The 15,706-nt window shown below is 36.5% G+C and overlaps 1 protein-coding gene across 7 annotated transcripts in view; it reads right to left on the reverse strand.

Annotated features, from left to right (window-relative positions):
• Window positions 1-15,706, reverse strand: part of NOX4 (NADPH oxidase 4) — a 154,587-nt gene that overhangs the window by 94,717 nt on the left and 44,164 nt on the right. For all 7 annotated transcript variants that reach the window (XM_021062622.1, XM_013979249.2, XM_003129745.5 and 4 more), the window contains exon 8: window positions 12,482-12,562. In XM_021062622.1, the coding sequence (XP_020918281.1) occupies window positions 12,482-12,562 (81 nt within the window). The remainder of the gene's footprint in view (window positions 1-12,481; window positions 12,563-15,706) is intronic.

The raw sequence follows: 15,706 nt of genomic DNA on the forward strand, positions 1-15,706 counted from the left end.
CATAATATGTTGACTGCACATGAATCTAAAAGTTACAATAAAGGGAGCTTTCTTGTATTTACTGTTCTATCTTTCATAATTAGATGAAAAGTAATTTGAAAGGGAAAAAAGGGGGAAAGATATTAGTGAATGGTAAGCAGAGATCGTGCCAAGTTAAGACAGTCATGTCATAGTGAGTAGGGGAAGCAGACACACACATTATGTGGACTAGAAAAGCTTAGTACTCATTTTTTTTTTTAGGTATATTGCATTAGTCCCCAAGACAGATTCTGAAGTTATCTCTGGAATGTCTACTGTTCTTCAATCATGAGAATCAAGGATTTTGTGGTCTATCAAAATACACGGTTGTGGTTGCTCTTGTTTTTGCACTTAGAAGGATCTCAAGATGTGATTTCATCACTCAACGGTTTCCACAAAATAAGTTTCTTTCTCTTTTTTTTCCTTTTTCCCCAAGTGGTATTATAGTCACATTGTTATTCTTTAATGTCTGGATGTGGCAGAGTTATGGAAAATAATAGCGTACACAGAACAAACCCTACCAGGTTAAAACATAGAAATCGTAAGAACATTTTATGGCAAAAGTTAAATACTATAAAGCACCATGCCTGCTGAAAGGAGAATTACAAAACCATCTCTTCTTTAGAGCGTGTTACAAATGTCTAACAATTGCTGTGTCACTTAAGAGACCTTCACATTTATGGTGATTATAATCCTTTTTTAAAGTGGAGAAAAAAAACCCTTGTCCCATGAGGAATCTACTTTTCACCTAGTTTTCTATAACATACAAAATGTTTCTTTTCTTTACAGAGAGGATATAACAATTTGTTTCTGAACATTCTTTTTACTCTGTTTCCAGTATAGAAAGCGTTTAAGAAAATACACCCAAATTCAATACTGCAAAACCCACTGGAATTCACTGGATCCTGTGGAATCCACTAAAATATATACTACTTAAGGTCAAGGATTTGTTCTGTGCCTCTACTATTTTTCTGGTGTCTAGAACAGTGCCTACAAGCTGAAACAAGTGCTCAATAAATATTTGTTGAAAGTATTAATAAATGTCTGGAAGAATGTCTGGAAGTATATTAAAAAACTTTCTGTTGTGGTTGCTGTTGAAACACATGATTGAGGAGTCATTTGGTTTCAACAAACACAGGACTTAGTTGGAACTCCTTCTAACTTCAATAAAGATGTCTAGACTTCAGCAAATGGTATTTAGTAAAATAAACCATGTATGTACATGTACCTTTGTAACAGAATTATGCTTTGGAATAGCATTAAATAATCTGCAACTTCAGCATCCCTCTTCACCTTGGAGTACTATTATGTCCAATCTGAGATCTCAGCCCTGCCCTGACCCTAAGCCCATCCTAACCTAAGTAGACAAGTCATCAAGAGAGATGACTTGGATATTTATTAGCAGTATCTAGAGAGTGCTTTCCTAAGCTAAGGGTCCAGCGTGCCTCAAGGAAACCCTAAGCATCTGAATACCCATCAAACCACAGCTTTTACCTTCACCCCCACTTTATCTTCTTGCCTCTGCATTCTTTCCTGGGCCCTTGCTATAGACCACAGAGTGTACTTGCATCCTGCAGCTTGACTGGAGCATGTGTTGTGTCTCACTCGTGCTCATGATGTTGCCTAAGGAACCAGAACGACAACACAGACAGGGCCAGCATGGTAGGCGTGGGACCTGTTTGTTCTTTTGGGACCCTGCTCTTAGAAAGCTTTGTAATTGGTTCGATGCTCTGTTGCCATCATCTTAAAATCCACAATAATTTCTGATCAAGAGGCCCTGCATTTTCATTTTGCACTGAGCCTTGCAGTTGAGTACGCTGCCACAGACACTGTGCAGCTAGAATCTAAGGACATAGGTTCAAGACTCCAACCTTCCCTAAGCGTGTGAAGTAAAACAGGTCATCTTAATAAGCTTCCTCAGCTGAGAGGAAATATAAAGGAGGTATATAAAGGAAAGGACTTTGATCTCTTGGGAAGGAACAAATATGTAAATATTGAATATTTGTTACTATTTCCTCTGCTCTCAGGCTTTACTAAAAGGGCAGTGAGGATAAAAGGATTATTCCATATTCCAGAAAAACAATGATGTACTGAAAAGAATTCTTAAAGTAAATTAGCCCTTGTTCTCCTTCTCCTCCCTCCCCAATTTCCTCATCTGGTACCTCCAGCCAAAACCACTTGTTATTATAAATAAGATCCCAGGGAAACACTGAGGTTAAAATTACACGACAAAGTATTCCATCTGAAGTTTACTCTTCTATGCTCAACGAGGGGGAAAAGTAAACTCACAGTTTAGAAGATAAAAAATTCACTCATAAGGGTAGCTTAATGTATAAATTAACTCATGGACATGAAAATGCTCTGTATATTACTTTATCTATCTATGCATATGGCATCCTGAGGGGAGAAAATACCCCATGACCTAAATCCCCAACCCTACCTGGCTTTCAGGAGCAAATATCATCAAAGTAAGCAGATCATAAGACTTCAGCCAGGAATTATTACATAGAAAAAATAGTTTGCATAAGAATGAAAACGAGGAGTTCCCATCGTGGCACAGTGGTTAACGAATCCGACTAGGAACCATGAGGTTGCCGGTTCGGTCCCTGCCCTTGCTCAGTGGGTTACGATCCGGCGTTGCCGTGAGCTGTGGTGTAGGTTGCAGACGCGGCTCGGATCCCGCATTGCTGTGGCTCTGGCGTAGGCCAGTGGCTATGGCTCCGATTCGACCCCTAGCCTGGGAACCTCCATATGCCGAGGGAGCAGCCCAAGAAATAGCAAAAAAAGACAAAAAAAAAAAAAAAAGAATGAAAACGAATCCTATGAATGGGAAATTAGAAATGGGAAAAACACAAACCTGTCTAAAGATTACAGTCATACGGAACATTATATTTATTACATATGGAAAATATGTAAATATATGAGGGGGGTCTGGATACCGTATAACAAGGACTTAAATTTCTCAGGAATTTTATTCACTCCATATATTTTCAGTGAAAAATTCAAAAACCAAAAAAGTGAAAGAAAACAAATAAAAGAAGATAAAAATTTCCCTCCATGATCCAAAGAATTTTTAGCTCCAGAAAGCACACAAAAATCTCCCACAGAAATTGCCAGTCTACAAGATAACCAAAGTAGTCAAGACTTAAAAGCTAATTCCTCTGGCACGTGAACTGATATTCTAGTTGCCATAATAACTTATTACTTAGATAACACTAAACATAAGTGAAAGGCCCCAAATGGCAATCAAAGTTATGGTCAAACAAAGACACAGATAATTTTTTTATTGTTATCTGCAATGCTTTGATAGTTGAGCAAAATTGGAAGGGCCCCGAAGGACAAGACATTCCTAGCTAAGAGCCAATTAATACAATTCCACTTCATCCAGCAAATACTGAGTGAGTGATAACTTGTGAAAGGGGTTCCATTGATAAAGATGCCAGTCTCGCCCTCAAAAACACTCGAATTTACCTAGCATGTATCATTCGGCTAAAGTTTCCTTTCTCATTCTTATTGGACCTCAGTCATACTGGGGGTAGGCAGCAGAGAATACTGGAGTTGTCTGCGATCCAACCACAACTTCTCTATAACCTGACTTTCTCCCTTTTACCTAAGGTTTTATGTAGTGTGTACTATCCTGTACTTTTGGCTATATGGTGTTTATGCGAATTTCTCTTCCCAGGGACATTTTCAAGGAATATATACAGAGGTTCTTTCTTTCCTTCTTTTTTCTATGCAATCCCCATTCTTCTTAATCTGGGCTGTTTGCAATGGCAGGCACCACTCTAAGACCTGGTAACAGACTACAAGATATGGACAACTCATTCGCTGAATGAACACCTACAGAGACATAGTGTGGCAATTGAAATACTGATAAGAGTATCTTTTCACTATATTTTTATTGGCTCTACTCCAGAACCTAGCTTTTTCATTGTTATTTTCAAGTTATGCAGAAATTTTGCAAGTTAAAGTACCCCACAAATCTAATTTATTGTTCAATTTATTATATAGTTATTAGATTTATTATGTGCCATAACAAGGTTATACACCTTAAGAAACATTTATAAAGCAGTACCAGAAAGAAGGCATTTTCATCTGACTCTGTTTTCTGAGGACTAAATTTCACCTTCTATAACTTATAAACAGTTGAATGTAATACTCAAGACATGCAAGCCTAAACACATACACTCTCACCCATTTACAGGATAAATTGGAAAACTATCCTATATTTTCACATAAATCGTATAGATTTCATTCATACTATAGTCAAAGGTACCTTCCAAAACCGTGAATAAATAATCCCATAATTCAAGAAAAAGGTTGGAATAAAATGCACAGGTTCTGGGGTCAGGTCAGGAGTTCAAATCCCGCCCTAGCAGGTACCAGCTGGGTGGCTTTGAATAGTCATTTAATTCTGTGCCTCATTTTTCCAATCTGTAAAATGAAATAATAATAGTACTACCAGGGAGTTCCCGTCGTGGCGCAGTGGTTAATGAATCCGACTAGGAACCATGAGGTTGTGGGTTTGGTCCCCGCCCTTGCTCAGTGGGTTAAGGATCCGGCGTTGCCGTGAGCTGTGGTGTAGGTTGCAGATGCGGCTCGGATCCTGCGTTGCTGCGGCTCTGGCGTAGGCCTGTGGCTGCAGCTCCGATTGGACCCCTAGCCTGGGAACCTCCATATGCCACGGGAGCGGCCCAAGAAATAGCAAAAAAAAAAAAAAAAAGACAATCATAGTGCGGCATTTAAAAAAACCTCAAGATCTGTGCATATATGAACATGTACTATATATATATACACATACATATATATTCATGGTATGTGCATAAAGTGTTAAGGACCATGCCTGCCATATATTATATATTATCTAAACCATGGAAATTATTATGAATAGTATCATTACTATCCTCAAAATGATACTGTGGTTGACAGGGTCACAACTATAACTGTCAGGTAAGTTCTCTAATTTACATTAGTCTTCACGGGAGAAGCAACTGCCCCAGTGGTTCTTATTTTCCCCACAATCCAATGTTTTTAACTTTGAATAAAACCGAAAAGCAGAAGATATAAAATGTGCTAATGTATTACTATAACTCTCTAAGAAAATATCTGGCTCTAGAGGTTTCACTCAGCTAATTTTTAATATATTCTGGGCCACAAACAGCTTTGTGAATCTAATGAAAGCTAGGGGATATACATACGCATATATATAACATGCATACATGTATATGCGTATGCATATCATGTATGTTTGCATTTCAGGAATTCATGGATCCCCTGCATCCATCCAATGATTCCTAGAGATTATGAATCCAAGTTGAGAGCTCCTACTCTATTGAAAGAGAAGTAGGATTTCGTCATAGAAATAACGGGCACCAGGAGTTCTCTTGAGGCACAGTGGGTTAAGGATCTGGCATTGTCACTGCAGTAGTTTTGATTGCTGCTGTGGTACAAGTGGGTTTGCTCCCTGGTGTGGGAATTTGCAAATTCTGTGGGTGCAGCCAAAAAAGAAAAAGAATGTAAGAAATAATGGGCACCAAACTTGCAGTAATCATGTCAAACCCATAAGAAATTAAGCATCTAGAAAGAATTCAGAACAGATCACTTGCAAGAGTGATAGATAATACACAAAAGATTTAGCCTTGATCATGAACATGCAAATCCTCAACCCTCTACCTACCATGGGAGAGATATCCCAATACGTTCACTGAAGTGGGACGAGTTAGGCAAATCTACCATGCCTATAATTTTAAGGTTTGGGGCTCCCAATACCTATAGAGAGCTCCTATTCAAGGTAAGGTCTCCTTTTGTGATTCTACCTACTTTAAAACCAGTCCATCAGCCTCCCTAGAACGTTTCCCTCCGCCTAAGAATAGGCAGAATAACCATATGTCCTGGTTTACTATAGCCACAGCTGAATTATTAATAACATCCCATCTCATTCTCAGAAGTGTCTGCTTTGGATAATGAATTATATAATCACTTCACATCCAGAGGCAAGGAAAGGGAAACTAAAATGAAAGTATAGGGAACGTACAGGGAAAGAAATGTGCCTCCCTCAGTGCTAGAATAGAACTGGCTTAATGTACAGCTTCTGGGCCCTCCTTCCCTTTGGCTTCACCAGGTGCCTATTGGACATTCTACGAAGACCAGGTGCCCATAGGAAAATCCCACAAGCTCTCCTCCTTCCACAGGAGTGTAGGCAAAAGAACCCTCAGCGCAAGCATTTCTAAAAGAGAAGATTCTTGGGAATCACCAACTTTTAACACTTAACTATGCTGCATAAATACCTCTACCTCCAACAGTATATTCTTAAATTCCTCCTCCAAAGTGCATAGTAGAAAGATGAACCAGTACAATAAGCCTCATCTCCTAAATATTTTTTCTACTCCAGGTTAACTTCTCTGAGTTTCACTTGCTATAAAGCTGACAGTGCCTCTGGTTCATTGTCCTTGTTGACAAAGCCTGCCCACTGTGTTCTCTGGGTTTAACAAACACATGCTTTTAGCACATGCACATAGAAATCCTTTCCTTTTAAATTCCCTGAAAGAAAATGATTCAAGCAGAAAATAAATCATGCTCTACAACGACTCTTGCCAGCAAGTAGTCCCAAATGGCAGAGCTCTGTCTAAAAGAATAATCCAGGTATCATTTATATAAAAAATATATATATATGGTCTGAGAGGTCCAGTAGAGCTGACTCAGTTATTTACTATTATTTGACTCTCACTGCCAGCCACACATTTGAGGAGGCAGAATTATCTCCTATCTCTTCTAGAATTATCATATAATATTTTCTCTCGCATGTAAATAAAAAATAAAATACAATTACTACTCATGCAACACTTCCAAGCTAATGCCAGTGGGAGTGTTGACTGTCTTAAAATTGAGAGGCGAAGGTGCCAAATCTCATTTACAATGCATTCCCTCCACATGCCTTTCAAAGCAGTAGGGTTAGGCTCTTGGCTGAGGCTCTGTGACACTCATAATTTCTTTTTCCTACAATATCCCTTTTATCAGTAAGTGAGAATGGCAGTATCTATCTCCCCCTGATGAGTTTTTCAAATGGAAATGAAGAAAGTAACGTCCAGTTACATTCATGTCTGGAAAGAGGAAAGAGTTTTGCTTTTTAAAATTTTTTCAGAATGTCTTCTGAATTGAAATATCTTTAATACAGGGCACAAATAGCAACCTCCCAGAAAGATATATTAGAAATCAGAAAAAAAGAAAAAATTCCTCAGGAGAAGGCTGGTCCTGCAAGTCCCAAGATAAACTTTTATTGTTCAAATCAATTGCATTTTTGAGGCCTAAAAATATATAAAAGTTGTTTCTCTTTCAAGGAAAATGCTTTTGATCTGTTAAGAAGTTTTCATTACACGTTCATTAAATTACTTTGCTGATAGGAAAATCTGGGCTCTTCCAAAGTGCTGCGTCCTTATCAAAAAGAATGATTCTTTAACCAACTGAATATGAAGTTTCTTCCTCACACAGCTATTAGTATGTATAATTTTTCCTGCTAACACTTATTGAGTATATTTATATTCTGCCTAAATTGCTACATTCATTTATTTAAACCTGAGACAACCCTTTGATACAGCTATTTTACTACTAATCCCATATAATAGATGAAAAAGAATGAAGAAATTATCTAGCAAGGTCATATAGCTATTAAGTGATGTAGGCCCATTTAAACATTGAAGAAAACTGAACTTAGTGCATATAAAATGTGTTTTTTAGGGTATCATGCAATAGAATTGCTTATAAATACTAATTTAAAAAAACCAAAGACATAAGTAACAGGAATGAAAGCTAAAGGCACACATGATCATGGAACAAAATAATGGGATCCTAAATAACACCAAGTGCAGCCTTCTGAGCAAAGGCAGTAAGACTTCCACTTTGCCCCAAGATCACTGCATTTATTTTGGTTTCCAGCTTTAAAAGGGATACAAGGAGGCCGTGTCAAACTGCAGCCAGCTTGATTCAGTGGTTTGGAATGTGGGCTCTGGAATCTGATACCTGGGTTCAAACCCAAGCTCTTACTATTTACTAGCCATGACTTTCAGCCAGTTACTTCACTTCTCACTGCCCCTGCTCCCCGACCTGGACAACGGGAATAGTAGCAACAACAACCACAGTAATCATAGCCATGATGGTAGTAATAACTGCGCATTTTGCCAGAGTTGTCGGGATCAATCAATAGTAAGATAAGTGTTTGACAAATATTAACTATCAATTTATTCCAAGCTGAAAGTTCAGAATAAGGCTGAGACTTGAACAGAATTCAGAGGAGACGAACTCAATTTCCATGGCCTCCAGAGTCACAGACTTTCAAATCGACTCAAGTAAAATAGATTCTCTTTCAAAAGAGGAATGACTCTGTAAAAATTAGAGTTTCCCCAAAACAGAATGGGCTTTTCAGAATTTATTTATTTTAGGGAGACTCAAGGAGCCTTGGTCAAGATTATCTTTTGAGCTTCCTTCAAAATTGAGATTCTATAAAAACAAAGTTGACCTTGGAAAGTTATATGAAGTAATTCTTCCTTCTTACTACAAAAGTCTGCTTATATAAGGAAACCAGTCAACAACTTCAGATTGCCTCATCATTGAAATAAAAAATTTTCTAAAATCTCTAAATTTTCTAAAATCTCTAGCCCTCTCTGGACTAATGGAATTCTTGAAAATAAAATATGTTTACATTTGGAAAACATGCAATCTAAAATTTCCTCTAGTCCTTCTGAGATTTTTATTTTTATTTTATTTTATTTATTTTTTTTTTTTTTCTTGTCTTTTTAGAGCTGCATTCATGACATATAGAGGTTCTCAGGCTAGGGGTCGAATCAGAGCTACAGCTGCTGGCCTATGCCACAGCCACAGCAACACAAGATCCCAGCTGCATCTGTGACCTGCATGGCAGCTCACAGCAATACCAGATCCTTAACCTACTGAGCAGGGGCCAGGGATTGAACCGGCGTCCTTGTGCACTGCAGTCGGGTTCGTTACCACTGAGCCACAATGGGAACTCCCCAGCTGAGATTTTTTAAATTTTAAACTAATTACCAATGCGAGGAGACTAAAGATGATATATTATTACATTCTCTTCTCTACCTTATTATAGCATTTAGCACTGATGAAGAAAGAAGCAAGCAGTCATTTTCTGTTCAAACCTAAAGCATACTATTTATCAAAAATCTCAACGTAAATGCAAGAAGCTTGTTTTGCATACCTGCACTTTACCTGTTTAACCAAAAGCTAAAAAATGAAATTTTCAAGGTATTTCATAAATGTCTAAGTTCTCAACATTGGCACAAATAATAACTTCAACAAATTTACTTATAGATAGTTCCTTTAGCCATAAAAAAAGAGCATTTGGAGAAATGTTCCATTTTGAGAAAGCTGTAAGATTAATCGGTAATCATTTTTCCCACCCCAGAAGCATAATCTATCTAGCTTTATTAAAAGTTAAACTTCATAGGGTTATAAACTTTTAGTTATAAATTCTAGGGATCTAATATACAAGCATGGTAACTACAGTTAACAATACTGCATTATATACTTGAAATTTGCTAAGAAACTAGATCTCAAATGGTCAGACCAGAAAAAAAAAGAGGTAACTATATGAAGTGATAGATGTGCTAATGCACTTGTACATTTTATTTTTTTTATTTATTTATTTTTTTTTTGTCTTTTGTCTTTTTGTCTGTTGTTGTTGTTGCTATTTCTTGGGCCGCTCCCGCGGCATATGGAGGTTCCCAGGCTAGGGGTCGAATCGGAGCTGCAGCCACCGGCCTACGCCAGAGCCACAGCAACGTGGGATCCGAGCCGCGTCTGCAACCTACACCACAGCTCATGGCAACGCCAGATCGTTAACCCACTGAGCAAGGGCAGGGACCGAACCCGCAACCTCATGGTTCCTAGTCGGATTGGTTAACCACTGCGCCACGACGGGAACTCCTTGTACATTTTAAATATACACAGTTTCCACTGTAAACGAACTACAGGGGAAAAAAATAAAATCATCTAAGAAAAAAATATAAAAATAAAAAATAAACACACACAGTTTCATGTGTCAATTTACTTCAATAAAAAATTAAACCTCAAAGAAAAATGTGCACTCTAGAATGCTTATAGCATACACAACACATTTCGGCCTTAGAATAATTTTCTTCATCTTTATCGATAATAGGTAAGGAACTATTAATTCAGTTGGTATAGTATTGATTATATATAACTTATTCTGTAGAGGCCTTTCATGATTTCTTTATATAAATTAAAATCACTTTCTGTTTACGACCCTTACTTCTACAAAAGTGAAATCAAAATTCAAATATATCTTGTTTTGCTTCCAAAAAGAAAATAGGAAAAAGAACTCTTAATACTCTGTCAACTTCAGAAGTCTGTTTAAACTTCTGAACCTTTAAAAAAAAAAAATGACTCTATTTTGAATAACAAAGAAAGAGATTTTTTTCAGAGTTTTAATTTAGTACAACATAAAGGCAAAATGATGTATAACTAATTATACTACAAATTATTGCATTCTTCTCTCATTTGTTACAGCTGGAGAGACAGAGGAAGAGAGAACAATCTGAGAGAAGTAAAGATATTAACCTTTTTTAAAAAAATCTTAAGACAAAATTTTTAGAAGTACAGAACACTCAAAAAAAAAAAAAAAAGAAAAGAAAAGAGCCTAATAGTAAAACAATATGAGTTTTTGAGCCAGAAATGTCTAACTTTGAATCCAGGATCCATCACTTAAGTAACCTTTGTCAAGTTATGTACTCTCTTGAAGCCTGTGTTCCTAACTGTAAAGGGGCTTGAACAATATTATTTATCCTAATAAAACGATTATCCTTTAATAATAGTAAGCATTATGCAAATGTTTTAAAGTAGTATTATCAGTAGTAGTGCATCTGTTTACTCATTTTATGGTAATAGCTCTGGACAGGCCATTTAAAGAACAGAACATAAAGTAGGTTTTTTCCACCAAGGGTTTCTCCTTGTCCTAACACTCTGCAGAATGTGTTAGCCCCACAAGGGGAAAAGAACAGAACCCAGAGCTTCCACCCACTGTGGCCCTCTTCCCTGCATGGAAGGAAAGGCTAGCTGCAAGTCAGGATCATCTGTGGCCATGTTTCAAGTGTTCTAAATACATTCCGGAACCATGGTACAGAACAAAGTGAACCAGAACATAGGAGATAAAGACTCATGTAACACTTCGGTCTAAACCAGTGGCCTTCAAAATTGGGGGGAAATGTTTTGAACATGCACCATGAAATAAACATCTAATTTATGTGTAAGACTTATTGTATTGACAAAGTACACTGTGAAACATTCTGAAGAAAAAAGTAACAGCAGGTCTGAACCTTTCTGCAAATACTGTTTCCCTGGAAACATTTTGGGGTAAGATAAATGGGGTGGTGTGTCAGCTGAGTTACAGCCAGCATTGTTCACTACTGGTGGAACACATCTGGACCAGGAGGAGGATGTATGACCTCAGCATTCAGACGCAGTGGGCCCTAAGCCACTGAGGTCTTCCTTTGAGGAGACTTGGACTGTTATAAGACACTGGTTCCTGTGGAGCAAGAGTCTTACCCAAGGCCAGGTGGCCTCGTCTATCCAGATGGTCTCCTCATCTTAAAACTAAGTTACCACTTGGGAGGTAAAAGGGAAGGTGGAAAATCTTTCCTGAACATCTAAAGGGACTCCCACTGAAGAAGCACCTGACAATATCCTAGTAACATTCTATGTCTCCTGTCCTGTATCCATTTGAGCCTGAGGGCAGACAGCCTATTGTGCCATATTAGTGTGAGGGTCAAGACAAAAACCACAAGTCTACCCTGATTATCATGCAGACATACGCACACACAAAAAGATATTATTCACCTCCTCTAACCTAATGAATTATTTTAAGTACCATACATTCCAGCCCAGGTGCTTTTCATAGTATACTATTGATACTCTCTGATACTATTCTTTTTAACAACTTGAGATACTCTCTCTTTTGTCCTTGTGATTTTTCTGGTGTTTTTGACAGATCCTTGTCTTCCGTCTCTGTATATCTTTGGCTTTCTCAGTAAACATTAGTGCCCCTGGATCTTTTGGAACTGACAACTGGTAACTACTGTTACAAACTCTGCCGCAGCAAGACGTAAGGAATTCCGGAAAATATTAAATATCTTCTTGAAGTTCTTCAGTTCCTACTAATTTTATTTTAGAGTTTATCAGAACATGACTATAGGGTTTGTTTGTTTTTTTAAACTGCAACATTGTGGGAGAAGTAACTTTGTCTTTCAATTTTAATACAATTTTATAGTAGTTTCAGCAAAACATGCTACTGTCAAAAATAGAACTGTTTCTTCCATTTTGACACTACCTTCAAGTCCAAGTAAACAATGTTACCACTTAGATGTATCTTTCATTACTCCATTTATAGGCAGGTCATGGTTTTAAAAATATTTACACTTACCCTGAAACATGTAACATCAGCAGCATGTAGAAGACAAAGAAGAGATTATGAGTATACCAGAAGATGTCATAGTTAGAAACTCTGAAAAAACAAATAACTTAATTTCAATACCACTTGACATTCCATCTCACTAAAAATCCTACATCCTTTCAAACACAAATGAAAGTTAAAATATGAGTTCATTTGAGATTTATCTATTAATGTCAAACTCTTATTAACACACCACTGCAGAGAGAATTGACAAAAAAATTACACATAGCACTTTATCATTTTGAAGATTCTTTGTATTTCAAACAAAGATACATGGAAAGAACTAAACTCAGGTGTTTATTTTAAAGTTATTATGATGTAAGTCTAAGGAGTAAGAAGTAGTCTGCTAAGATGTTCTTCTGTTGTCCTTTTTGTCAATATTTTCAATTTTCAAATAATTTCTGAAACAACTAATATTTCTCTCCCAATGTGCATTTTGAGAGTAGTTCAAAGAAAATTCAAATGGAGAGAAATTAAACAGATACTCATTAAAATTTTATGTTATGTTCCTGGACAGTGTATATAACTTTAAAGTAACACCTTGTGCTCCTGCCCTGGTGGAAGATAAACAGAGTCTGAAGCAGTAGGGGTATAAGAAACACAAGCCACAGAATGTTTGAGAGAAGTAAAAAGATTAACAGTTACTTTATTTCATATGTCTGGGTAGAATCTTGGAGGTGAAGGCAGGTATTTGTAAAAGCTTAGATAATTCTGCTACAACCCCTAGAACTTTTTAGAACCCCTAATGTAGGCAATAGCCAATAGATTCACTATTACTTCATTCACAGTGTTTGCTATCATGAACAAGGTCACTAACATCCTTATAACATGTGCCTTTCTATACATGTTACACATACATGTTCTATACATGTTTTTGAATCTAAATTTCTAGAAGTGGGAGTTCCCATCGTGGCTCAGTGGTTAACAAATCCGACTAGGAACCATGAGATTGTGGGTTCAATCCCTGGCATTGCTCAGTGGGTTAAGGATCTGGCGTTGCCATGAGCTGCGGTGTACATTGCTGATGTGGCTCAGATCCCACATTGCTGTGGCTCTGGCGTAGGCCGGCGGCCACAGCTCCGATTCAACCCCTAGCCTGGGAACCTCCATGTGCCACAGGTGCAGCCCTACAAAAGACAAAAAAATAAATAAATTTCTAGAAGTGGAATCATGACATCAGGGGACACACATTTTGTAAGGCTTTTGACGCCCACTGCCCATTGCTCTCTGAAACATGTTTATCAATTACGAACCCAAAGGTTGGGCAGGAGGTTCTGTTTCCCCAAAGTCAGACTCCATTCTACAAATCTTCAGTATTTTGCAGAAGTGGAATTGGGTGTTATGTCATTTGTGTGATACTCACTTTCAAGTCTCCTATGACTTACTCATTTCTATAGCATATTTCTCAATTGTTGTGGGCAAAATATTCAAATTTTAAGAATGTACTATCCATAGAAGTGTAATAATATTCTCAATGACGTTTACCTTGCAATTTTTATAATGTATACTGACATTCAGGAGTTTTACTTCTCATATTTTTAGATAGTTATATATTTCCTATATTTTCATTAGTCCATTATGAAAGCTGATAAATATGCACTTAAAGTTTCTTCTGTATCGTTAGTGGCATAATTTTTAGTTAACTCGGTCATTTATCTAGAATTCAATTCACTTAAGCCTTACTTTCCTCATAAGTTTGTAATGGCACTTTATTACTTATTGGGTTCTTATATAAAGCAAAGTCCTTTATAGGGCTTTCTGTCAACTGTCATTTAATTCAATGTCTTGGTCATTTATCCAAGTAAGTCCTTCTCTGCTTTTTTTTTTAAATTGACGTACAGTTGACTTATAATACTACTTTAATTCCAGGTGTACAACATAATAATTTCCCATTCTGTTTTAAATTACAGAAGCATAATGGTTTTAGTGTTTAGTAAGCCACACCCCGCTTTTATCCTGCTTTGCAACATGTACTTGGATGTTGGGTTTTGATTGGAACTGCAACAAAACTATAAAATAACTGGGGAGGAATTCCATTTTGGCAGTACAGTCTTTACCCAAATCTCTATTCATTTCTCTCAGTGAAGTCCTGTCTTTTTGTATTACTTTCACTTAATTTCTTAAGTTTATTCTTAGATATTTTGTTTTTGTTGTAATCGTGAGTGGTATCACTTTATCTTATTAAATCTTAAACTGGTAATAGCTATTATATGTAAAAACTATTTTTAATATTTGTTTTGTACTCATTTGCACATTTCAACTCTTTGACTTAGTATAACACTAATTTTCCCACAATTCTCTTGAATTTTCTGGCTAAACAAGTGTATCTACTTTTCTGAAAACAATGGTAGTTTATTGTTTTATTCTTTCTAATAATTATGTTTCATTTCTTAACATATGTAAATGGTAAAATTTTAAATATTACTTTGGCTTTTTCATAATTTTTGCAGGAATATATGTCATTTTTCACTGGTAAGTATGATCTCAGTTCTGGTTTTTATATTCTTTAATTTTACAAAGGAAACTAATTTTTTTAACTCTTATTATTTTAATCCAGAATTAGAGTTCAGGTTTAATAACTGCCATTTTAAAATCTATTGAGATGAAAATATATTTTGTATTCCTCTCATTTGTTATCAGGATATCCTGCATATTTTAATAGACTCACTCATATTGAACCATCAGTGAATTACTAGACTATATTCAGCTTTTAGAAATCGAACATTAGAGTGATATTTATTCCCTTAATTCCTCATTATAACACTTTATTCCTTACTGGTAAGGAGAAATACAGGATTATCTTCACGATCCATTTAAGAATTCCATGGTTCTCACAATAAAGCACGGAGAAAAAAAGAGTTGGCTTTATAATCTCCTTTAAACAAACAAACGAAAAAAGCCCTGAAGATTAAGAGACATTTACTAAATTGGTTATGAGCACAAATGTAATGGCTAATCGAGAACCGAAGTCACACTTTATATTTCATTTTTCAAAACTACCTCTCACTTAAGAATTTTTTTCTAGATATAGAACATTCATACATCTTCAGTCTTATAAATAAATATATCAGATGTCTTACTTTTCCTTCAAGAACTCCTAAAACTGAAAAAAAAAAAATTTATAAAGTCTTTACCTAATCAAAATAAAAAAAAAATTGGCACCTTCATGCACTAATATTAGAAACTGGGAGGTTG

This window comes from Sus scrofa, chromosome 9 (genome assembly GCF_000003025.6).
Source record: "Sus scrofa isolate TJ Tabasco breed Duroc chromosome 9, Sscrofa11.1, whole genome shotgun sequence".
Lineage (NCBI taxonomy): Eukaryota > Metazoa > Chordata > Mammalia > Artiodactyla > Suidae > Sus > Sus scrofa.